At 38.5% G+C, this 25,969-nt stretch overlaps 1 protein-coding gene across 1 annotated transcript in view; it reads left to right on the top strand.

Annotated features, from left to right (window-relative positions):
- RBKS (ribokinase) overlaps window positions 1–25,969 on the top strand; it is a 70,511-nt gene that overhangs the window by 28,823 nt on the left and 15,719 nt on the right. The window contains exons 5-7 of the mRNA XM_075146832.1: window positions 5,473–5,637; window positions 10,757–10,848; window positions 20,578–20,766. Coding sequence (XP_075002933.1) covers window positions 5,473–5,637; window positions 10,757–10,848; window positions 20,578–20,766 — 446 coding nt within the window. The remainder of the gene's footprint in view (window positions 1–5,472; window positions 5,638–10,756; window positions 10,849–20,577; window positions 20,767–25,969) is intronic.

Raw genomic sequence — 25,969 nt, 5'->3', positions numbered from 1 at the left:
CTTATGCCACAGAGAGTCACTACTCTGGCCTCTCTCACTAATGGGAGAGACAGTGAGAATCCAGTAGCGCGCTCCCAGGCCTCAGTGTTTTGTACATGTAACCAGCATTAGGTTTGCTGTGCAGAATAGCTGAATAAGAAGCAGTCTTATTACTTCCCAATTCATATGCATGGCCAACTAAAATAAACATGGTCTAAACTTGAGTGAACAGAGGATGACCTGTTAAAATTATAACATCATGAATGTTTCTGAAGGATAAGGAACAAAACCATCTTGTGGATCTAAAACCTTTATAAGCACCAGGAAAGTGAAACTGATTGTTCAGTGCCATGAGGTTCACAGCGTCAGTGTCAGTGTGAAGGGCCTCCGATAGTCTTGTGATTCATGTAGTGAGTTGAATAATGCATAATGTCATGCAGTTTGTTTCTTTCAGAAACTAAAAAATCCTAAATTAAGTTACCACTGGCCTCAGATTTCATTTAAAATTTAGTAGAAGAGCAAACCTGGTCAGAACTATGCTGTAAAGCAAACAGATGCACAGAATTGGTAATGGTTCTGGTTGTTACTTCTCTCTAAAACCATCTGGCGCCTGAATTGAGTAAATTGCAATAAAATAGTAGTACTTATGTGCTTTGCTGTTGCAAGAGACACTGTTTTTTTTTCCTGTAGAAACCTGGCTGATTTGACCTAAACAGGTTTTACAGCACTTTTCAAAGGGCTTGTCTACACATGCATGTTTTACCACAGTAGTTGTGCTGGCATAGCTGAAACACCACAGCATTCAATGCACTAATCTTAAGCAGTTTCTGCTAGTTCAAATTATACCTAAAAGGGAAGCATTTGAAGTTGGGGGTGGTGATGGTGTTTTGTGTTAAGAGAACAGGGCACAAATAAAAAACATATGTATCATCTCTTTAAATAGCCAAGTTTTAATTGCTGTATTTTCACACACCTAACCTGCACGTCATCTTACCAATTCCGATACTTGGGAAAAGTACCAACTCCAATCAACTGAGTAAAATCACAGGCAGAAGTAGGAGAGAGACCCAAGTAGAGGGGGCAGACTATGATGAGTGAGTGAAGGCAGAGGAAAAGAAAGCTGTAGAGAGCAGAGTCAGAGGAAGCTCTGAGGTAAACTTTCCCTGATGTTACCTGTGTCTGTCTAGCTGATGCTACTGAATTTCTGGGAAGATTTTTACTGGTTACTAAATTGCACAGCTGTATATAACTCATCAATTATTGTAATTGGCAACATACTAAAAATTTGAAAATTATCAGGCACAATTGATATTCTCAAAGTTGCATTATATTCTGGGACAATACAGTGTAGTTTCTATAAAAGATAGAGGTGTTAAATCCCTGCTTTAATGCAAAATGGTGGAGAGATGTTTAACAAGTTTATAGTGCTGCACTGGAAAACGTGCAGCCCAGAGATGCTGCAAAGGTTTCCTCTGGGCTGGTCTCAGAAATCTGTGCAGAAATCTTTTTCTGGAACCTTGTGTTCCTTTCAGTTGTTCTCTTTTATGCGACTGCCTCTTCAGATAGGTTTTGACTAAACACAAGCTTCAGTTTACCAGGACCCTGTACACTTCGAATCTGTACTTTCTCTCTTAAGGAGAAAAGCTGGTACATCCAGCTGCTTTTCTTAACGCGTTTTCATTGAGGTGCATTGCACCACTTCGAACCCCAGCTTTTGTTTCCCCTTTCAGCCTGCCTTCTTTCCACTAGCTCTGTCACTTAGCACACCTTCTGCTCACAGAAGTGCTATTGAATGGTAAGAACTCCATAAAGTGATGATGTGTGTTGTACTTTTACATACACACATAGGGAGGAAAAAACCCTCTTTGTGGATAATTTTTTACATGATTACCCGTGAAGTTTATTGCAACTTTGTCCATATCTGGTACTGACAGTTGACGGCGCCATTAAGCTGGCCTGACTGAACCAGTCTGACAACTTCCGTGTTCATAGCAGAAATTCAGTGGAGGGACAACAGAGTTTGGCAGGTCATGATTAAAGTGCTCTTGGTTATTGCAAGTTAGGACTTAAAGCTCACTTACACAGAACACTGTGAGATAACCCTCACTTGAGATAGGCATTGTGCTGACTTTATGATAAAGTTATTAATCATTCATGAGCAGTGAATAGGCGTTATTTTGTAAGTAAGTGTACCTTCAATACCAAAGCACTACTAGTCTAAAAACATTCAAGATATATATTTAGATAAGGCTAAATAAGCAAGGCAAACTTATATTACATATGCCAACTTGTTTGAATTATACTTTCCAAAGAGAAAATCTTTGGTTTGGATCTTCAGGGTTATGAAGAAATGTCACCTGAATTTTTACAGAATTTCTATGTATTGACATTCATCATGAACTTGAATGTTTTGTGTACAAGACTATTCAATGCTCCTACCAAGTAATTGCATAGAAATTATGATACCATGACACACCCAAAACTTGCCCTCATATTCATGACCTGTGTGATTTGGCAGCAAATGTTTTTCTTGTAACATTCTTTTCTGGTCACAAATATCATCTTTTTTCCCTATGAATTATTATGCAGAAGCTCTGCAGCTATTGTTATAATTGCATTGTTTGAGATTTTGGTGAGTTCTAAGCACTACTGATGGCCTTTAGGCTCATCATCCCGTTTTAAAAATTGAGGGTTATGGCCCTGTGGTATTTACTGGTTTGTCTTTGATTTTTCCACTGGCACTTCTCATCTGGTGGAATCTATAAAATGACACTTGTAAAAAAATCTAGCTTGAGTTACCCCTCTTTCTAAGAAGAGACAGTAACAGGTTTAGAAGCCCAGCTGAGGACAGTATTTACATATGCAGCATTCACGCTGTTTTAAGTATTGATTGGACCCAGTCCCCATCTGGTGTAAGCTTGCGCAAGTTTATCAGCTTCATTTAGCTGTTCTAGCTTATGGCAACTGTGAATGTGGCCCTTAATATTTTAGCTGATGTCTGCAAAACTTAAAATTATATAAATGGTCCCATCAAAACTGAGAATTTTTAGTCTAAGTAATGGTATGTTAGAATTAACTGTAATGCAGTAAGTGTCTTTTTCTCATTCTTAGTGTCGGCAACATTTTACCTCACTTGAGCTGTTTCAAAGTTAGGTGTATGGCTTAAGGCTTCACCTAGAGTTAACAGAGATTCATAGGCATTTCCAGATAATAGTTTATCTCCTCCTCAAACAGATATCTAAGATATGTAAGATTAAAAATGCTCTGAAAATACTTGTGTCTCCTCCTTGTTGAAGGAACCTAGAAAACAAATTTTTAGAAATTTGTTTTCTTAGAATTTTCTAGAATGTAGAATTTTTTTTGAAAACTTTAAAAATTAGTTAATGTTGGACAAGATGAATCCCACCCCTCTTTGCCATCTGTCTTTAACTCTGTTGTCCCTGGTGCTGATTTCCCATCTGATTTCCCTGGCAAGAAATAACTGCTTTCAACAAAATGGTTGCTGGTAATACAAAATTCTGGTATTAATTGTGAGTGCATGGGTCCAGATTCTGCCTTCGTGCACGCTGGTGTAAGTTTGTGGTGACTGCTGTCATTCACAGTTAGTGCGGTAAATGTAGCTTGGGTTAAGTCCCCCCGGACTGTTACACCGCAGTAGGTACTGCATTTCCCTGGCAGGTTTGAAAGCAGACTTTAAGTCTCTGACCTTTTGTAGTTTAAAGAAAAGCTTCTGACTGTGATCCAGTGCAGCATGGTCTACCTTGAATTTGCGCATATGGGTTTAAGCAAACAGCCTTCCTTATCGCCCTAGGCCATTAGCTCTAAAGTCTAATAATAATATACATGTCAGTACAGCTAAATAGTTCAGCAAGATAATGCAGCAAGACATGTGGATAGAGTCTGAGATTCTAGGTAGCACAGATTCCAGGCATAAATGAAATATATTTTTGTTCCACTGATTCTCTGCCTTTTACTGTTTGCACTGCTGCACCCTGTAAGCTCTCAAAATATATCCTTGGCAGAATAGGTGCAATTTGCCTTTGAATGTTTCCTCAACAGGATTTAGATATCTTTGATAGCATTTACTTGTTGCAGAAGGTTTTTTCTTTTTTTTTTTTCTGAGATGCCCATCATTGTCTGTTGAAAAGCAGGGCGTTGGCTTTAAATGCTGAGGTTTTGCTTTTCATATGCAGCTGTTCTGTACCAAACCATTGACAGCAGAATTGCTTTGGAAAGCTTGGGCCCCTCCCTCTGAGATCACTATATTATTCTTTCCATTGTCCTGCTTTCTTTTCAGAACATATTTAGGGAGACAAGCTTTGCACTTTTCTTATTCAAAGGACTTTGAAGTCGCATTCAACAAAAATAATGTATTTAAAAACATAAATATTTATTTACAGAGTAATTCAGTTCATTACAGAATTGGTAGCCTTTAATGATTGGCAGTCCTTAAAGGAATCTTCAGCAGGGACAGGCTGAGCCTGTAAATCAAGGAACAACTGACTTATTGAATTTAATACCTGAGTGATTAATAATAAATTTTAATTTGAAGGCACCCATGCCTGAAGGTCTCTAGGTGTTGTAACAGAGATTAAAAAAAGAAAGAATGAAAGAAAGAAACTGCAATAAAAGAAGGCAACTTGCATGTCTGAAGAAAAACAAAAGAATATTTGGAACCTACGTAAATGAACCTCCTCACCTAACTGTAAAACAAACTACAAGAATGAAAAGGATCTTTGACGTGCTTTGAGATACTGCTGTGCTTCCGCACGTGTAGCTTTGCTTAGACCAATCTACTGGCCAGCTTTAAGTGCAGAAGAATCTGTCACCCACCTTCTTTACTCACTTCTGATAAAGCTTTCCTTGGACATGGGCATTATCTTTCTGGGTTTTGGTGGCAAGCTGATTCTGGTTTTCATGATGGCTAGGGGCCCTAACTTAAAGTGTCGCAGGTAAATGGAGCAAGCCTGCTTCTCTGAAATCTAAAGAACATGCATAATTTTCATAGCTGTGTGAAATATTCTCTGTTTCCAGCTGATGGGAAAATTAAAATTTTTATTGCATTTTTGGCATATGAACTCAGTAATCACATTGATGCTTTTCTCTTCCAAGTGCTACTGGAATATTTTAGGAAAATGCAAATATCAGCCTTAGTGTATGCCCCCCATCTCCACTGTGACTAGTACAGTGCTTCTTTAGAGTTCATAGAAAACACCAAAATAAGACTGGGGAAAGCCCATACATGACTTTTCCCAAAGAAATATATATTGCATTTCTTGTGCAGTGTGGCATTCATTAGTCCCTTGATCTTTTTTATTATCTTCTGAAATCTTTGGATATTTGAAAATGTTAGCAATGCGTACATTTTTAGTGGGGTTTTTTTGGAAAGCAAATTGAAATCCTCATCTGAAATGTTTTGTAGAAAAGCAAGGAATTGTTTTACACACTTTATTGCAAAAGTTAATGTAAAAAACCACAATATCTTCCCTTTAGGACAGAATGTTATTGTCATAGTCCCAGGAGCCAACCTGCTTTTAAATTTTGAAGACCTGAAGAGGGCTTCTGATGTCATCCGTAAAGCCAAAGTGGTTGTTTGCCAGCTAGAAATAACACCTGCTGTTTCTCTTGAAGCTCTGAAAATGGCACGTGCCAGTGGAGGTAATTTAACATAAGCCATTCTATCTCCCTCATTTGTGTTGCATGAAAAATATTCTTTATCATGCTTTCTAAATAAAGATCCTGTGGTCTATTCTGGTTTCTGTCATACTAATTTTATTTAGAAATGAAACAATAGCCAACAAATTCATGCTATGCTAATGAAAACTGAATTCAGTTTTAAAATCTTGCAGTTTACCTTGAATGGCAAATGAGCCCATACTCTTATAATCTCCCCGTATATGTCTGGCGCTGCCTTTCCTCCTATTTTCATGCTGTGACTAAATACAGTATAATGTTGTTAGGTCAGGAACTATGGGCCTGACTGTGGTATTATTCCAGAGCAGAACAAGTGTAATGAACGCAAGTCAGTGAACTTCTACACACAATAAAGTGAATGAAATGACCTCAAAAACAGACTTATGCCCTTGTTCTCCCAGCGTAGCAGTCGGTATGGCTGTGTTTTTCTATATAGAAGTTAACATCCTTAAAGTAAAAAAAAAAATGCTTTTTCTTCTTAACCAAAATTCTTAGAGTGTGACTTGGCGTGCTGCCATTGAATAGACAGAGTCATGGTCTGTGACATTACCAGTAAATTGTAACTGTGCTCTACTTCTAAATGTAGGCCATTGTTCCTTCAGTGTAGCATATAGGTAGATAAAAGCTGACATTTTGCTTGGACAGGATGGGGTTTCACTACTGACCTGATGTTTTTGTTGTTTAAATGCCTGTAACGCTTTCAGTTACTCAAGTACAATTACCACTGTATTTGAACACTAAGTAAATAATGATGCAAGTGAGGTATCTATATGAGATTAAAAATATGTTCTCATCTATCCGGAAGATAACACTGGGAGGGGACAGCACATAGTATGGTCAATCACACAGCAGGTCAGGGATGGACCTGGGATCAGAACTAACTGGTTCCTTGCAGCTGGGCCCAGGCTTGCTCCAGCAGATCATAGCACGTTGGGATTGTTGACTCTTCAGTCCTGCTTCTGCACTGAGGTCTGTTGTGCACCTGTTGTGATCCCTAGTGTTCACGCACTAGTGAAGACGTCAGATGTAGCAGAACTTTATGCATCGTGTTCATTTTGTGCTGATTTAAGCAGCTATGTTAGATGCGAGGCCGTGAGAGAGTGCCTCTGAAACTGTGGTAGTAATAGTCATAAACTCTATAAACAGAACTGTGCATGAGGAAAAATTATTTTGACTTCTGTTTGAAATGTCAAAACTGGGCTCATGCATATCTAAATAAAAATTTAAAACTTCAGTTAACTGAGTAGCACTGGAATGCTTAAAATGTATGGGGGGGAACAGAGCTTACTATATTTTTTCATTATGGTTTAAGAAATTGATAAAAGCATTCTTAATCTAATGGTTAATGGACTATAGTTGAGTCATGAGTCAATATCCGTGACTTACTTTGTCTACTTCTAACTCTATGCATAGTTTTGGTAAAGTTGCTTCACACTTTTGTCATCCCCTTACAGCAAGATGCCAGCCTGTGACAGAAGAAAAGATAGGATTTTTTTAAAGGCAATTAAAAAAAATCCAAACCTGATACATGGAACAGACATGCAAACATTTAGCACCTGTAGACAGCACATTATAGCGAGAAAAGATAGTAGTTAACTGTAGGCCAGCTACAGTTCTGCACTGTCAGTCTGCTATCATTGTGCAGCTCTCATATCAGGAAAGCTTTGGTTGCTGCTTCTTTAAAGCAATAGGCTACACATGTTCAAATGTCATGTGCAGTCAAATCTAAGTAAACAGCTGAGTTTGTAGCATTGTAAAAATCTATCCTTAGCCAACTGTAAATTGTTAATGCAATTTCCCTTCTTTTAGCCTGCAATACCCTCATGTATAATGCAGTACTGCATGTTAGGATGTGCACTAGACTATTTTTGCTTAAAACAGATGCACACCCAGATGCTTCAAACCTCTGTTTCAAGTTTTTTTTGCTTTTCTTCATTCTTACTGAAAGAAACAAACATTAAGATGGAGAAAGAATGTGGACACACAGGCAAGAACCCTTTGTTTCTGTTCTGTGAACATCACCTGGATCTGTAAGCTAGAGAAGGACATCTGATGTTCTGACATCCTCTCATTGTGGCACTGATTATTAAAGATCTTGTGATGATCTTGGGGAGAAGGGAGGGAGGAAGGAAAAAAGGGAAGGAAGGAAGGAAGGAAGGAAGGAAAGAAGGAAGGAAGGAAGGAAGGAAGGAAAGAAGGAAGGGAGGGAGGGAGGGCGGGAGGGAAAGAGGGAGGGAGGTTGTGAATAATTGTATGAAGTGGGTATAAATTGTAGTGGAAATCTGACTGGAAAATTGTCGGGTTTTAATGGCCACATGTTGTGAAGCTGCTGCTGCTTCCAAGAGGGAGACCACTTCATTGATGGGCAAAATGTTATTATATATCAAAGTCTGTAAAGCAGTTTTCGGGCTTGTGTAATGACAGATTCTATAGAAGACGGCTAATAATGTCCAGCCTATTAATATTGCAGTGAAGAATGAAAATGTATCATAACCAGGGCTGGAAGCACCCTCAGTTATCAAGGTTGCATGTCACTTGCAAGTAAAGGGTCTATTTTTCAGGTGTTTCAACTTTCTAATCTTGGGCTCCAATTTTTCATAACAGCTGTTTGTCTGTGGTTAAATTCTTTGTAAAATTTATGCCAAAGCATAGTGGCTGCAGAAACCAAGCAACAGAAAAATGCCTCCCACCCTGCCCCATTTTAAAGTATGAATACTGGCTACCTTAAAATTTACTTAAGACTTGACGGCAAGGGAGCTTTCTTTTAAAGATAAGCCTTTTCAACAGTATGGAAATCTGCCTGATTTTTACTGTATTATCTGCCTTTGGAAAATAACTGCCTTTCACATAGACTTGAGAAATTGTTAGAGCTTCACAGCTAGCTTCCCCTGAGAGTCACAGGCGGTTGTCGATTTGGGCAGCATGACTTGCAGTGTAATTCCTGAACCTGGTTTTAGGCAACTTCTTTTATACTGCTAAAGATCTCTTGTAGGCCCAGGAAGTGCAGAGCAGGAGCTTGCTTGATTTGAATACAGAAGAGAAAAAGCTGGTCGGGAATGGTGGGGAGGGACAGTAGATTTCAGACAAGGGAAGCGTAGGAGGGATTTCCTTGATTTTGGGGGTGGCAGAGGAAGAAGGAAGAGAGAAACGGAAAGCAGAACAAAATTGGAACAGAGAATAGGATCTATTGAATAGAGATTGGAATATGGAGGTAGAGTCAGGGAGTAGGCTGTGGGTACTGGAAGTGGGAAAAAGAAAGCATGGGAAGGGGCCGTAAAGAGATACGATGTGATGAAAGCTGAGTGAAAAAGGTTACTATTGCATAGTGCCTATGCAAGGAGGCATAAAGAACGGAAACGAGTTAAGGAGAATGGATCTTGGCAAAGGGAGAGAGGGAATTTGGGCAGAAAATAATTTGGTGCTCCTCAGGGGGACCAAACAGATTATCCTGTTCACAAGCCGTGCTCTTTTTCACAGCCTGAAAGAGAATCTTAGGATTCCTCCATCTTCCCCCTGCTCAGCAAATATTAAATATGGGAGCAGACTAGTAATAATGTATTATACCCTGTTCTTGATGAGTCTGTATTACTTAAAACTGAAGTTGGAACACTTCCAGTGCTGCTCCTGACCCATGTGTATGTCGGTATGATACCACATGACAGAGTTTGTTTTCCAATATGTGCTGTTTGTTTGTTTTACCTAGGAAAGTATACCTTAAACATTTGCGTTTAAAAAAACTTTATTAAGGTTGCAATTCAGAAAATAGGAAATGCAAGAGTTAAGGTTGCCTGTGAAACCTTAATTTGTCTCCTTTCTGCATATGTATTATGTTGCAGTCTTTAATTATATGATCACATGCTGTTTTTCAGTGGTATGTGATCATATAATTAAAGAGTTTATTATAATACAAACTGTATTGTAATAATATAAGGGAGCCAAATTAAGATTTCATTGGAAATCCTAATCCTGGCATTTTCTGAGTAAATGTCTTTGTCGCTTTAATACTCTTTTTAATGAGGCAGGTAGAGAGGCATGATAAGGTTTTACAGTCAAGGGCTAAAACTTTCAGAGTGTTAATCAAAAAAGTAATCTTCTAAACTTCTCGGTACTCAGATGTCAGAAGTCTCGTGCATCTTTCTCTTTTAGGGTATTTACTAGGATTCAGAAGTGTTCAGGGTGTCTGAATATTATGTGCTATAGCTTAGAGTCTAAATATGCGTTTAAGACTGAAAATTCAGGCATCCAAGTTGGAAGATTTGATCACTTACTATAAAGAATATTTCTAAAGTAAGAGAGCGTGCTTTATATAAAAATGATGGCCTTGTGGTTAAGACACAGAAGTATTAATCATAAAATTGGCAAAGTGAGAAACCAAGTCTGCAGACTTCCTGTGTTAACAGTGAGTAAGTCACTCACACTGTCCTCATGACAAACCTTTTCTGCTGTTACACGGGGCCTTAGGCTACAGTTTAAAGTTAGGTTAACTAACATATTCTACCACGTGTTAAGTTTAGGTCTAGCTCTGCCAGATAGCATATTAAAAATATACAGTGCCTTGTCTACACTACAGTTTTATAATGTGGCAGTTTGAACAAGTTAGGTAACACATTCAGAAGCATGTTTAACTCCTTGTCTGGGCATGCCCTTCATTACTCCATACCCCTGTTTCTTCACATACAGAACACAGGTAACAGCACTGAAAAAATTCTAGAAATAAATCAGTTCTTGTAAAACTTACTAAAATCTTGGAAGAAGCATCATCAGTTAAACAAATTGCATTACTGTCTAAGGCTTTTTTCCCTTTTTAAATTATTTAATAATTTCTTGGTTATTTTTTCTCTTACTCTTCTGTCATATTCCCATCATGACAGGTGCCTGCACATGAATTAGAAGGGGACTTTAATATAATAAACAAAACTTTTAGCAGTTCTATAAAACGAGGACACAGAAACTGAGAGCCATTTGTGTGTTAATAATAAACATTGGGGACTGTGAATTAACCACAATGGTGTTTCAGGTGATGGTTTATGAATCTAAAACACTAGAGATTTAGACTCTCTTTTTCTTTTTTTTTTTTTTTCAGTGAAGACTTTATTTAATCCAGCTCCAGCCCTTGCTGATCTAGATCCACAGTTTTATACCCATTCTGATATCTTCTGCTGCAATGAAACTGAGGTAATGGTCATATATCATGTTAAAGAGGGAGTCTTAAGCAGTAAAATTTTAGAGAGATTCTGTTCTCAGAAATGCAGCATAGGAGCAAGAAAACTGAGGCATGCTCCTCTTACATAGGACTTTTGGAGGTGACAGGTTTGATCCCTGACGTAATGAGCAAAGAGGAATATTCTAGAATACCTTTAGGTTGCACTCAAAATTAAACTAATTGTTTGCAGCGGAAAGTTGTGTCCAGCCTTCCTTACAAGTAGATGAGTAAAACAAATCCATAAAAGGACACTTTTAAAATGTTATCACTGAGTGGTAAATATTAAAATAGATCCTTGTCCTTGCTCTGCGGTCCCTTGATATGATTAGCAGGAATGCGCTAGCCATAGTGTTCTGACAGTTTTAAACTCACTTGCCAGGAGGTGATGCACGCATGCTGCACTTGATGGTAAATAGCAGCTTCATATGCCTCTTCCTGTCAGATCTGTTTTCAGTGAATCTGTTTCTCTGGCCCTTCAACTGTATGTTTTCCCTTCCCCCCCCCCCCCCTCCTTTCCCTCTCTTTTCTAATTCAAGTGTGTTATTTCTCCCAAAGGAAATTATTTTTGTCACAAGAGACAAATTAAGCTATCTCATAAGGCCTTCGTTTAAATTTCCTATTTATTAACATTATGCATGCTGTGTACCTTCCCCTCATCACATTCTTTATATAAACAGGAATGTGGGAGAAGCAACCTAGTGGATAGAAGCCATGCCTTGATCATAGTTAAAGTTATCTCCAACAAACATGATTTCTGCAATGAACATGATATCTTTGGGTGGAGAGGAGGGGGAAGAGCTAAGAGAAAAGCATGGCCCTGCTTACTTACAGGATTTTTTGTTTGATGACAATGTCTGTCAGAGTAAGTTCTTTAAGACTTAATTACCCTTTTTTGAAATTTCTGTTAAAACCCATCATAAACCATATCAGAAGTTCTCAGTTCACGAGTCTTCTAGCATTTAAGGGTTAGTCTAAGTAAGCCAAATGGACATCTGAATTTTATTCTGGGATGTGTCTACCAAGTTCAGATACTCCAGAGCATTCTGGAATTAGCAAAATAGCAAGGTGGGAGATGCCACTGCTACTCAGATCTCTGGAAGGCAAAGTTTCCAGTGTAACTGGCAGTGATATCATTTGTGGCTCAGACAGTGTCCGACAGCTATCAGAACTCAATTATATGTGATGAAGAGAATGCTAAGGCGAAGTATTTATTCTTGTTCAGGGGACTTGCAGGACACCCACATGGTGTTTTCTTCATGCCTTGAGAAAGCAATTATGCCCGGCCTATGCCCCTGGATTGGCTAAACGGTGCAACGGCACACGTTTTGGGCTGAGAACACCCATACTCTCCCACCAATTTAGTAAATGTCATTCGTTGTTGGCTTTTTTTCATAATGTCACTAGTTACTTTTTTTCCCCAGCGAAAACTTATCCCCCATATGTTAGAAGCAAAACTTTGTTTTTCATTACTTGTGTGTTCCTGACTTTTCTCTCATTGCTCTTTGCAACACACATGTTAAAGTTTTCCCTTTGTTATACTTCATTGCTAGAGGACAGTCTTGAAGGAGACATTCTTTGAGAAGTTTAGCTTGCTGGAGCCAGGGTATATTATTATTACCACCACATGGAGAAAAGAAAATTACTTCTATTTGGAGAACAAGAAATACAGGTGTATAATTATAATAGATCCCTGCTCATTCATCTACCTTTCCTGCAGAGCTGGGGGTACAGTTTGCATTCTTTTCTGCTATTTTCTTTTAAAAAGTAATTACCATTGGAAGGTAGTTGGGATCACTGTATGCACAGTCAGACACAGAAATAATGCTCTCTACTGTTGAGGAGGCTTATCTCTTCTGAATTTATGGAAATGGTAGACCTATGGAAGTCCCTGCCAGCCATATCATGGGAGCACAGATCCAAGTGTGGAACTCCTCCGGCGTATTCTGAGAACAAGAGTGGCACATAAATACCTTTGCTTCTAACAATAACCTTTTCATACTTTACAGTGAAATCAATTACATTAGCACGACCGTAATAATCAATTATGTTTGATTTCATCCTCTCTGTGTGTCTGATTTGTTATTGAATTGATTTTCAGGGATGAACTACTGCCATTGTTCCTTTCTTTTTGCTGAGAAAACAGGAAAAATGAAGCATTTGTTTTTCTTATGTCACAAGTTTGAAAGTTGTTTTTTTAGTAATTGTTATATATTCATATGCCATCTGTTTTCTGTTTTCTTTCATGACTTTCTCGAATTTCAGATCCCTGTACTGTATGCACTTGAGAAGTTTGATATAGAGAAAAATGTTTACATACCCAAATAAAGGTTACCAGTCACATCTTTGTATGGCACTTAAAAGCAATAAGTTAATTCTACAAATCTTAAAGATAATTCTAATTTTTTAAACTTCGTCCATTCAACCAACTGCATTGGTTGATGCATTGGAAGATGCATTTCCTTCATCTTCTTAAATCAGGAAGTACCTTATGACTTTGATGATCCAGAATATATACTGGGAAAAGATTTTTTTATACCCTTTTTTTTTATTTCCCTCAATATCTAGTAGCAGTCACAGTCAGAAAAGAGCAAAAAGAGATAAGATGGACCTTTGCTCCGAGCCACTATGGCCATTCTTATTTTATGGGTTTTTTTATTATTATTCTCTATGGCCAAATTTATTGAATGTGCTGCTTATAACTGCTTTCCTGAGATGTTCTGTTCCACCTCCATTGCCCCTCCTACTTGGTATTTCTAAGTCTCAGATAACTTCCTTCTAGCCAAAATCCTATTTATGTTCCAGCCTTACCCCTTTTGGGGATTTTTTATTTTTTATTTGGTATTTTCAGGTACTACCAGAAAAAAGATAGTATATCTGCTTTATCTTTACTAAGTTTTTTAAATAGTTAATAAATCATCTTGAATTTAAAGATGAACTCTTTAGAGCTATCCAGTTCAACTGCTTCTAAAACAGTTCTTTTTAACACAGACATATATGCTAAGACAAGATTAAATTTACACTGATTTTTTTCTACTGCTTGGTTTGGCTTTCTTAGTCATTTAAATTTACAAGTATTTATCACACAATTTTACCAAAATGTCCTTATCTTTCTTGTTCACCAAGAAATACCTTTAAATGATAAAATCCTGTGGTTTGTGGATATTATGTGAGTGATATATTTGTAACAGAAGATTATGTTAGCTGTAGAACAGAAAGCTAGCCATTTAGCTTAAGACATCTCATACAGTATGTGGAGTGTTTGTATTGTTAAATATGAGAAAAAGGGGGTAGTCCTTGTGATTAGCTGAATTATTACTGAGTCAGAAGTTTCTGTTATTTACTGCCATGAAGGTCAGCAGTTTTGATCTGTGATGCCTTTGTCACAGAATAAAAGTTTAAAAATGTGAGCTATAGTTTCAGACAGCCATGGGATGTTGGGTCCCAAACATGCGAGTATCAAATACAACATCACAATTTATACTCCATCCTTCATTAAATGCTTTTGGATTTAATGAAATCACATGCAGTATCTGGTATAACAGCACAGCTTGTTCTTATGGATTTATGTGCTAGAGAGAAGCAAACAAAATTATACTATCAGTGAATTATCTACCATTAGTTTGTCTAGAAGGCTCTTCACAAGCTGTTCTTTTCACTCTTGCTTGTTGCAATAATAATTTTCTTTTATGTCTGACATTACTTTCTTTTTATGTGGTTCATGAACAAAAAAAACTCAGAACAAATCTTGCAAGGTTATCAGTTCTTTCTTTGCTTAGCCTGTAGTTCAGTTTTATCTTTTCCCAGAAAGATCAAACTTGTTGAGACTAGTTTGTTAATTCCCAGATGTAGCACAGCCTAATCCCTGAGGTTTGTGCAGGAATGTGCTAGTTCTCCATTCCCTTAATTCTTCTAATGAAAAATAAATGTATCCAATGTCATCTTAGTGAAAACCAACGGTTGTTCTTTTCAGTCATCTATAAAAGTTGAAAAAGAGACAACCCTATACAAGATGAGCTCTTTGGAATACTTACCATTTTTTTCCCACGTATTTGTGCAATTCCTTGCTGCAGTATGGCTCTAGGCACAACCACAATGTCAATACAGTTCATGCGTTGTTTTTCTTATTTAATGTGTGCATGCAATTACATAGCCCTGCAGGTTAGGAACCAAAATATATTGCACATCAGCGATTTCAATTTGGTCCTAAACGTTTTGAAGAACAGCCGCTTCTCCGTTCAAAGAATACTGAGGAGCCCTTCAGGAGAAGGAAAACTCCTAAATGGTTACAGCAAATGGTTTAGTTTGTCAAGCTATTTTGAATGCAAAACTGGGAACTGCTTTCTCCCTAATGTAAAATGGGTATCAGACTTCTGATCTAAATAAGAAAGACCTAGCAAAGATTTAATTAAATGCTAACAGAATACTTTGGGGCTTCAGTGGTAGAAAGCAGTACAACTGAATAGAAGTTAATTGCTAATTTTGTTAAATAAAGCTGCAAGATGTATAAAAATACTACGGAAAAATAGATACTGTCCTGTTTAAGATACTATTTCCTTTAAGTGTTATTGTCTATTACTAGAGGCTAGATCATTTTTGGAAGAAATATTAATAATGGAAATTCTTGTGAGTATGTCCAAAATCAAGACACAGTATTGATTTTACAAGATTCAGAGAATATCGAGTTTATAAAACTATACCGGAGTCTTGGATTAGGACATTTGAGATGCTGCTTATTAATAGAGAGAGGTTAATACTAGGGATAGTCTTTCTTAAGAAAAAACAGTTGATAACTCTAGTAGTCAAAACAAAAATAGGTCCTTTAGAATTAAAAGATTTCAGAACATCTCTTGAATTTGCCTTTTCTGTTTTAAGTAATGGAAAGCTACTATTGCTCCATTACATAGAAGTTGCCAGCAATTCACAGTATATTTTAATTCCAACTTTGTTCTAAACCCTTTTTTATCAGTTGCTGGAAACTATGAAATTTCTCATATTTAGTCTAAAATGAAAGATGTTACTTCTGGGAGGGGAGGGAATAGCTTCAAGCCAATTCATTTCAATCAGTTTTTAATTATTGTAGCACGATAAGTATTTCTGCCTGTATGTACGTAAAAATTTTATAATTTGAAACAACTGGAACTAGCTTGGCTTGTGGCCTGATCTTGCAATTGCTTATACACCAAATCTGTCTCACTACTTCTTTGGGACTGTTCGCATGTGTTAGAATTAATGAGATTGAGTTCTTGTTCTGTCATTCTCAAAGAAATCTCCTAAGGTACAAGCCAAGTTTGTACCCAACGGGCTTACTGTGTTTAAATATTTAAAATTAAAAATATTTTAAATCATCATATGTAATTTTAGATGGGTTAGCCTTAAAACTGGCATAGTTTCTCTATTATTTTTTATTATTTCTGTTCCAGCAGTACCTGGCAACATTTGCAAAGTTGTTATGGTGCTAGGTGCACAAAAAGCAGTCCAAATGATGGACTGCTCCCCAAAGAATTAACACCTCTTGTTATTTTACCAGTTTATATTTGCTCAGGATCATAGGATCATAGAAGTTGGGAACAGACCTCTGGAGGTCTCTAATCCAACATCCTGGCAAAGCATGGCCAGTTTAGGTCAGATTGCTCACGGCTTTGTCCAGTCAAGTGTTGAATCTCCGAGGATGGAGATTGCATGACCTCTGGGCACCTGTTCCACTGCTTTATCACCCTCGTGGTAAAAAAGCTTGTCCTATTGCTGGAATTTCCAGCTTGTGCCTGTTGTCTCTAGCCCTATCCCTGTGCACCTTCAAGAAGAGTCTGGCTCCATCTTCTCTATACCCACCCATTAAATTGCTGTAGACAGCAATTGGATCTCCCCGTAGCCTTGTGTTCTTAGGGCTGAACAAACCCGCTTCTCCCAGCCTCTTTTTGTATATCCTGGTCTCTGGCCACCTGACTGTCTTGGTGGCCTTCCACTGGATTCGTTGTAGTATGTCAGTGTCTTAACTTGTGCCAGGGATCCTAAAACTAGATACCATGCTGCAGATTTGGTCTTGCAAATGCCAAGCAGAGGATCCACAACATCTCCCTGAAAGTGGCTGTGTAAGCCATAGGCTGCCCCAAATGCAACACAGCTAGGAACACTTGGCAAAGGTTCATATCATAGTTTCATTCTCGCTTTTAGCCAGTGTAAACTAGTATTGCTGTTGAAAGAAGTTAATTGTTTTGGGTTGGCTTTGGGGGGTGGCGTGGGATTGGGGGTGGTGTTAATTTTAACACAGATCTGCCTTGCAATCCAATTTGTTTCCTGTCCAAATAAATGGCTGTGCTGGCACAAGAGAATGGGCCATGTGGACAGGAGTGGAAAGGAAAAAAACAGGACCTTTTTTTTTCTGTAGCAGTGCTGGTTTGTGTCAACTTACAGTTGCCACAGTCTAAAGAGACATGGAGAGCCAACTGAGATTAGTGAGGATTATGGCCAAGAACCTTCATATCAGCTAAATTAAAAGCTCCAGTTAAATTTTTCTTCCACTTTTGTAAACAAAATTAAGAAAATTCTGTGTAGATTAATTCTATAATATCCGTCATAGGTTTATTCTGACAGCAGTTTTGTGGAATGTCCTCTTGCTTTAGTAGATCCATTTAACTGAGGAGTTTTATGAGACTAGCTGCAGAAAAATAAAATTCTTATTTTGCTGCTCTTTTGTACAGTACTGTGGCAAATGTCCACATTGGGCTTTTAGTATTGTTATTTAATTTTTTCTTTACATAACCATTAGTTATTTCCTTCAATTGTACCACAGTTTGTTTTTTAAATAAGATTCTACTGAAGGGAGGAACTTAAAAACTCACCACAGTATTTAACATCAGTTGACATTTACCGCAATCTCTAATTATTGGCACAGAATCTGTCTGGCTTCTGCTGCTTTTATGGTTCTTCCAGCTTGTTCCAGTGTTTTTTAGTTTTACCATCCTGCTGTAGATGAGTTAGATGATAGTGGTTTCAAGCAGTTGAAGATCTACTTTTATACAGACACTGTCTGTTCAAAATAATTTTGTTTATTGGTATAAGCAGTGTAAAGATGAAAAGAAAGATTTCTGCAAAACCTTTCACATATCAGTCCCAGAACAATTCTTTCACTACCCAAGCAAAAAATCCTGTTGACTTGGGAGACACCAATGACAAAGAGGGGTACAACATTAATGCTAAGCATACAGCATGTGCGTTTAATTAGGAAGAATATTATATTTGAGTACTTCATTTACCTTGCTCGTGAGCTTACAGAAGTGTAAAAACCAGGTAAATAACCCAAATCAGATTTACTGTTTCTCTACCAAAACCAAATCCACTTTCGTCCTGGAGACTTTGCAACAGAATGTTTGGAATTATTGCCCATCATGAAGTACATTGGAAATTCAGTTAGCCTCATTCAAGGATTTGTGTTAATCCATTTTTATTCTTGTAACGTGATGTGCTAGGTGTTCTGAATAAAGGAATGCATAGTTCCTGCTCCAGAGATCTTAAAATTCATGACGAGACACAGACTCTTCAGATGCTTGAATATTAGCATAGAGTATATATGTATTTTAATACTATTTATTATCTATCCTTAGTTTCTCCAAAGCCATTATTGGTGTATTGACTCCTTGAAAGACTTGCAAGAAGATACATTCACAAGGTTTTGTGAGATACTTTTTGAAACAAATTTTCTTATTTGAAAATACTTTCATAACCTTTTAAAAACTGAAATAGGTTTAATTTGCTTAAATAGTTTGTACTGCAAGAGAAGTTTGAGCAGCGTGGTGACACGCCAAAGAGAAAATTGGATAGGTCTAGTTGCCTTCTCATAATTTAAAGCTTACTATATTCTTGTCTGGGATCAGTGTGGTTAAAAAAAGGAGTTTTAAATTGCCTGTACGTGTTAACCACACCTTGCCCCTCCAGTGCACAAGTTTACCCACCAAGGCCTGCCACACCAGGTTATGCCTTTTAGCGATCAGATCAACAACGCTTGAAATCATTTGTGCATTTGTCTAAGTAGGGACTGCAGAACTTGGTCCTGTAAGTTTGAAAATTAAAACCAGTAAGTACTCTGCTAATGATACTGTGAACTCTAGTGAGTGTGTTGGCATAATCTGGCCCTTCAGAGCCTAAGGGTGGCTTCTCTCTCCTGGGTCAGGCTGAAACGCAGGAAATGACAGTGGCGAGCAGCGGGCGCTGACTCACAGCTGGGGGCGGTTTGCTTTGGGATGGCTGTAGTAGTTCTGTCCCCAGCTGTCTGCCCTCCCTCTCTTTACTACAGGCATGGCCTGTGCTTTGTGGAGCAGTTGTTTAATCACTATAGTTTACAGTACGTTACATCAAGAAGAATGCGCTCTGAATTCAAGTTTCAATAATGCAGAGGAAGGTAGCTTGAAATATTTCAGCAGCTGTTTCCCAAGAAGCTGAGCTGCCCATGCAGCAGAGGTCAGGAAATGTAGGTGGTGAATAGGTTCCAAAGTAAGTTTTCCACTGAAAATAAGCCCCAACAGTGTGGAAGCTATGTCCAGTTACTAGGGGGTTATCTGAAAATACTTCAGACTGCATTTTTCAGGATCCAGCAGCAGCCTTGTAGTGCAAGATAAAATAGGACTTCCCTCTTCTCAGGCAAGCAGGACAAGATTTAGTAAAGGCAGCAAAATATAATATGCCAGTTTACTTACAATTGAAGGCATACTGTATTATGCAGGAGTATTGCCTGCTAGACTGTTTCAGATAAAACACACTGTATTTTCTCTTTCCTTTCTTCCTGTTTCATTCTTGCTCTCTTCCCTGCCAAAAGAAGAAAAAGTACATGACATTTGACAATGCTATGCCATCAAGAAAATGTATGAAGTGGCGAAAAGGATGCTTGATCCTGGAGTCTTCATTGCAGATCTTTGGGAAATTTTGCTCTTAGTTGGGTGGAACTAGAAGAGATTAATTTTAAGAGCCAACTGGGAGAAGTTGACTTAAGGTCACCATCTGTTAGAAGAAGAGTTTATCTGTGTTTGTACAGAGCCAACACAGAAGAGTCTCGGTCTTGACAGAGGCCTATGGACATGGCCATAACACAAACATATAATAATCTTGTAATGGGCCTTTGCCCAAAGAGGGCTTCAGATAACTTTTAGGTATTCTTATCTGAAAATATATATTAAAATAAACAGAGTGGTCAAAGTTGAGCAATTATCTTTTTTCCTTGAAGAGATTTTCCCTTGTGATTTCTCTCTAGCTGAACACTGAGAATTTAAAAAAGAATTTAAAAAGTTTCTCACTCAGTGATAAATATCCTCCAACAATAGTGATCGAGTTCCATGTAACATTTTTCACATTAGACCACAAAATGCGTTTGCTAAGGCTGTGTCCATTTCACAGATGAAGAAACTGAGACACGTGGGAGAAATGTGATTTTACTAAGGGTTGCATGCCAGGCAAGTCGTAGAAGCTGGAACAGAACCCATGCCTCCTGCGTCTCTGCCTAGGCTGCTCTCCATTAGTCTGCTGTGCCTGAAGTACATGCTGATTTCAAACGGGGAGCAAGACATAGCTGAATATCAGCGTAGGAAGTGGTTTCATGATCATCTTATAACACACATTTTAAAAAGATATTAAATACTGTTTTCAAATGCAACTGTTGTCTAAAAATCAGTGCTGTCAGATTATGATTTTCATTTGCGTGGGTTATTTTCCAGGCAGAAATTTTAACGGGCATCCCAGTTGGCAACCTTGAAGATGCTGAAAAGGTGGGACACATGCTGTTAGAAAGAGGGTGTAAGCTCGTAATTGTTACTCTTGGAGCAGAAGGCTGCATGATGATATCAGTAGAAGAACCCATTCCAAAGCACGTTCCTGCTGGGAAGGTCAGGGCTGTGGACACTACGGTACGTTTTTGTGGTTTAACTGTCTTGCTTTGGAAAAGACTGCTTAAGCACTAAGGGAAAGCAATGAGTAATCAGCCAAATCTTTGGGCACTAGCACAAAGGCTAATTTATGATGTGAAATTGATATCTTGCTTCCAGCCTCTCATATATTAAATGTCAGTTCACTTGAGTTTTATAGTCTGTATTGTAGATGTGCTAGGATTATTATACATACTGATAGTATCTTCATGTTCCTCCTTTACTGAAGTCACTACCTGTCTCTGACTGTAATGTGTGATGCCAGTGGCTTGAGCTGCAGTCCTGTTTTTTCACCTTTGCCCAGTCTCATAATTCATCTCGTCCAGAACTCAAATGCTGTGGCAGAAAGGAGATACTACTGACCTCGCAGTCTGAAACTGAATGTTTGACTTTTCTGATACAAGCATGAATTGCTTACCAAGACTAGCATAAGGTGCATCAAAGACATAACTTTTACAGAATATAGTGGAAAAAACCCAAAAAGTTCTTTCTGCTTCATGACGACTATTTTATGATGACAGGTAAGGGATACTTGGTCAGAGGCATTTTAGTGTTTGATATGAGGGTATTTTTTTACTTCCTGCTCAGACTTAAACGCAGAAAGCATACTCTAACAGACTGCTAAATACAATACCCGCAGCAAAAAATAAAAACAGGACAGGCAATAGTTAAGCTAGCATTGCTATGAAAACCTTACCACATTGCACATATGGGGCTATTTTGTGTTCCTAGTATTATCTGACATAAATCCAAAATAATTCCAGTGGAGTTACTGAGAGCAGAGCAGGTCACGTTGTATGTACTAACTATACATTTAAATGCCTGTTATAATAACGTCATATTACATATGTTCTGTTACAATAGTTCATTAAAATCCTGGAGATTTTACCATCTGGTGCATTCCATATCTGAATTGCATTAATAATAACTAGTTCTTGTGGCATGTTTTTTATCCATGGACCTCATACTGCTTCACAAAGAAGGAAAGCAACTGCCTAAAAGATGAGGAAACAGAAGCATAGGGGACTGAAATTACCTAGCTCAGTAGCATGCAGTGGCAGAGCTAGGAGTAAAGTCACTTCTTCTAAAGCAGAAGATCACTCCTAGATTTGGACTGTCATGTGCTGATACTGTGGGAGGCTTTGTTTCACTAGTAAATTTAATCCTTTTCAATTTAACTCTGAAATAGAGGTACTTTGGCTTTGTTTTCCTTTCTTGCCCCTTTGTCATTTAGAAGTTTTACCTCAAGTTAGTGCTGATTTTGGAATGTCCTAAAGTTCTGGTTAAGGGAGGCATCACTGTACTATACTGCGCATAAGGTACTTGGTAGGGGACTACAGACAGCTGACTGCCTCTGCCTGCTTTTAGCCCAGAGGTAGAAGTGGCAAGGGAGTGAAAGGCAGAGCTCCCAAAGCTGCTCAGAGCAGGATTCATTAGCTTGGGAGCAACACCTTCTGAACCTGGCGGTATAGCTTCTTGCTCTGAGTTGGTAAATCCGCTATTGCTATCAAAGCTTATTATTAGAGTTTTCCTCTACATCACACAGAAGTAGAAGGATGAAGAAGAAACATGTGTGATCTGCTTCTTCAAAAGAAGCAGAAAATTGCTGCCAGATCAGCTATTGTTTGATATCTTAAGATATTTGCTGCTCTTGGAATAAAACAGCAATACTGAAACCACACACTGTGGCTGAAAAGTGCTTTTTATCTTGCCTAGCAGTTCAGAGTTTCATGACTGAACTAATTTAACGCTCTTTTTTTTTTTTTAAATAAAAGCAATTTCTTTGAGTTTACTGAATCCTTGCCCTGCCTCCTTGTGGCCAACAGGTTATTGGCTTTCACACAGCAGAGGATTTTCACAGTTAATTTTGTTAATCTACTTAAATACCAGTGGGTTGTTTTCAGTAAAACAGCTGTGCTTGGTTTACTGTTGCAGACTGAATGAAAAAAGATGTGTTGGCCTTCCATTATAAAAGTCTTACAGTGCTTAGACTGATTATCACTTTGCCTGAAAGCAAGTGGTTTTAAAGCAACCTTTCCAAACACTAAGCAAAATAATGTCATCCTCAGCTAACCTGGATAGCTCTATTACTAAAATAAATCCTAAACGTTCTAGTAGGATATGTTATTCTCTTCAGATGCATGTCTGGGGTGGATCCTTCCCCAGGGGAATAAGCTCAAGCTGTAAGGTGGCTTAGCAAGTAGCCACCTATCCACAGAGTATTCAGAGCTGTTCATGTGCGTGCTCTTAGCACGTCATTTAACACTAAACAAAAGTTGCTACCTTAAGCTGCCCTGACTTCAGCATCTTGAGGGACCAGGCAGTAATTTTTTAAGCTGCCATAATCCAATCTCATCTGGTTATGTGCCCGTATCCATATTGACATTGTTTGGATTTGTAGAAGGTAAAGTTACGGCCAGACAAAGAGTTAAATGATATGTATAACCCATGATAGGATTTGCAAAATCCTATGTTATTACAGAGCCCTTATGAAAACAGTCTGTATTAAAACAAGGTTTGCCATTTAGAAGATATACATACAAGATACAAAATGAGCTTCAAAGGCCTCTCTTTCACTGTAGAAATTTTCCCATAGCTGCTACCACTGCCCAGAGTCCTTTCTGCAGCAGTGCAGCTTCAATACTGCCTCCTGGCCATTTCTGTTGTCCACAGCAATTTTGAACATTTTTGATGAGAAAATACTTGGGTAGGTACAGCCACAAAGATTAAGAATTTGAGTTCCTTGTCCCAGGTAGCATGCTCCCCATTCTCCACATTCATAGGTTCATCAGGGAGACTAAGGGTTGATAGACCGTAGAGCCTGGCTCTTCCTCTTAGCCCTTGCGATGGTTAATCTAAGAGTTTATTGGCAGAACACTGGGAAAAGCTGGCTCCATCTCCCGCTCTGTGGTGGAACATGAATCTTCAGGATTGAAAATCTGGCATTTTTCACCCACACTAAATCAATACTATAAAGGGAAGAAAAAGGCTTGTTGATTTTTTTTTTTAGCGCTAATTATCTTAATGTGGGCTTTACTAATGTATGCAATGCTTCCCATGACTGTTAGCAGAGCTCTCCATACACAGTCCAAAACATGTAGAGCACGAATAGTCGTGTAGAAGGATGTTTTGCAAGACGTGGTAGTGTAAAGCTGAAACATCTGTTTCTCCTGTTATAGCTAAATAGTGCAACAAGCTTTTGTTCAGAAAATAAACTTTCCCTTCATTTTACTAGTTTCTGCTAGCTATTTTCTATATGCAAATTTTGAATAAAAATAAAAATAAGTGAATTATTGAAAAATCATTCTCAAATTTTCTGTATGAAAGAAAGAAATATCTGATTAAGCCCACCAGCCATATCAATTTGTATTTGAAGCAGATGAGGTACGTAAAAGGCATTTGACACATAAAAAAGTACTAATATGTAGATAATATAAGAAATGTATACATTATAATCTATTTTCATGACTTTAAATAGTTGCTTTTAAATCTTCTTGACTACATGAAGTTAAATATATGCATTTACTTTATTTTTGGAAGAAGCTATTTCCACTTTAGCTGAAACTAGTACATGAAGCTCCATTAAAATAGCTGTGAAGGATAATTATATAATTCCATTTATATGACACTTCTTCATATGGTAGCAGAAGGTTTCACAAACCATTCACAAATCTGATAAGCATTTCATAGAAAACAGTAATATCATACACACATATTTTGCAGTTGTGTGTGTGTGAAGCAATTTGCCTGCTGCTGAAGCTGAAGCACAGCTGAGGTGGAACACAGCAGCTGCTTGTGAATACAGCTGCGGGACGTGACCGAACACCATCAGGTCAAAATTGTACTTGAGGTGAAGTGGATGATCTGTGTGATGAACCACATGATGATCCTAGATCGTGGCATCTGCTGTAGTAGCTCTGAACGCACCATCCTAGCAGACATACGCAGTCTTGATGACAGAGAAGGCCACAACGTTGTCCATATTGGAGAATGAAGCTCTGCTCTTTTTGCCCCTTCACCCTTGCTCTCCCCCTCTGCTTCTGACAATCACGCAAAGTGTAATTTACAGCACTATTTACATCTATTTATATTTACTAATTATATTCCATTGAAACTGCCAAGGAAAATTTGTCAGAAGAATGTAATTACTCAAAGCTGGAATTTAGCCAGCAGTGAGATTAGTTCCCTTCCATTTTTAAAAAAAAGCACTATGGGATCTTACAGAGCCGAGTGCTTCAAGTGGCAGCTGGGGACCCAGTTGAGCCCCTGAGGTACTGATGGAGGCCTGCCTAGGGCTTGGTATGTGCAGGTGGGCTTTGCGGAGGCAGTCGGGCTGTCTGGAGCTCCAGGTTACTCGGAGTCTGGGGTTTAGAGGGTTGTCCATGCCAGGTCTCCTCCGGAGGTGGGGCAGTCTGGTGGTCTGGAACGTGTCTGCTGGCTCTGGGGCTGCACCCTGCAGCTCAGGGCTTTGCCTTTTAGTATGGTTGCTCCTTGCAGTTGAAGGTGGGGTGTCCTGTCTAGGATCCATGCTTCCAATCGGAGGGTTGGCACAGGCAGAATCCCTCCTATGTGGGGGCATTAGCGGAAAATGTGGTGCGCTCTGCCTAAGCAAGCCAGAGCTGCCTCACTGCCACCCCCCCATTTCCAGGTTGCAGCACGGAGGTCACTTTGGGGAGGGGAGTACTTTAGGGTTAGTTTTTGTAACCTCTGGTTTGCGCCAGATCCCCGTTTGGATCAAGATGGTGAATAACATCCACACATGCTTGCATCAGTTAGGGTGAATTTCTAATTTCCATCCCATCTGATCTTTTAAATACATAGTACAGTTGCTCTGCTTAAGATCTCTTCATCATCTTCTACTTGACCTCCAGGTTTACAGGTGCCAATGTTGTGTGCACAAAAGCCCTGCATTAGCACTCTCACAATCAGGACATCAGGCATCTGCATATCTGGCTTAGGCATGGATGTATTCTCTAAAGGCAAATGGAGACCTTGGGCACACAACATTTAAAGGAAAATTTGGAATCACTTTTCACAATGGTGACCCTAGTAATCACAGCAAGTCCATGGTCTCCCTTTTAAATCTCATCTCCAGAATGTTTAACTTCACAGTATTTCTAAGCACAACCGTTACATTTCCCATATCATTTCCTACATTACTAGCATTTTCCCTCTCTGGCTGTGC

This window comes from Calonectris borealis, chromosome 3 (assembly GCF_964195595.1).
Source record: "Calonectris borealis chromosome 3, bCalBor7.hap1.2, whole genome shotgun sequence".
NCBI classification, from domain to species: domain Eukaryota; kingdom Metazoa; phylum Chordata; class Aves; order Procellariiformes; family Procellariidae; genus Calonectris; species Calonectris borealis.
The sequence above is the reverse complement of the archived record's forward strand: the minus strand, read 5'-3'. Positions and strand labels throughout refer to the sequence as shown.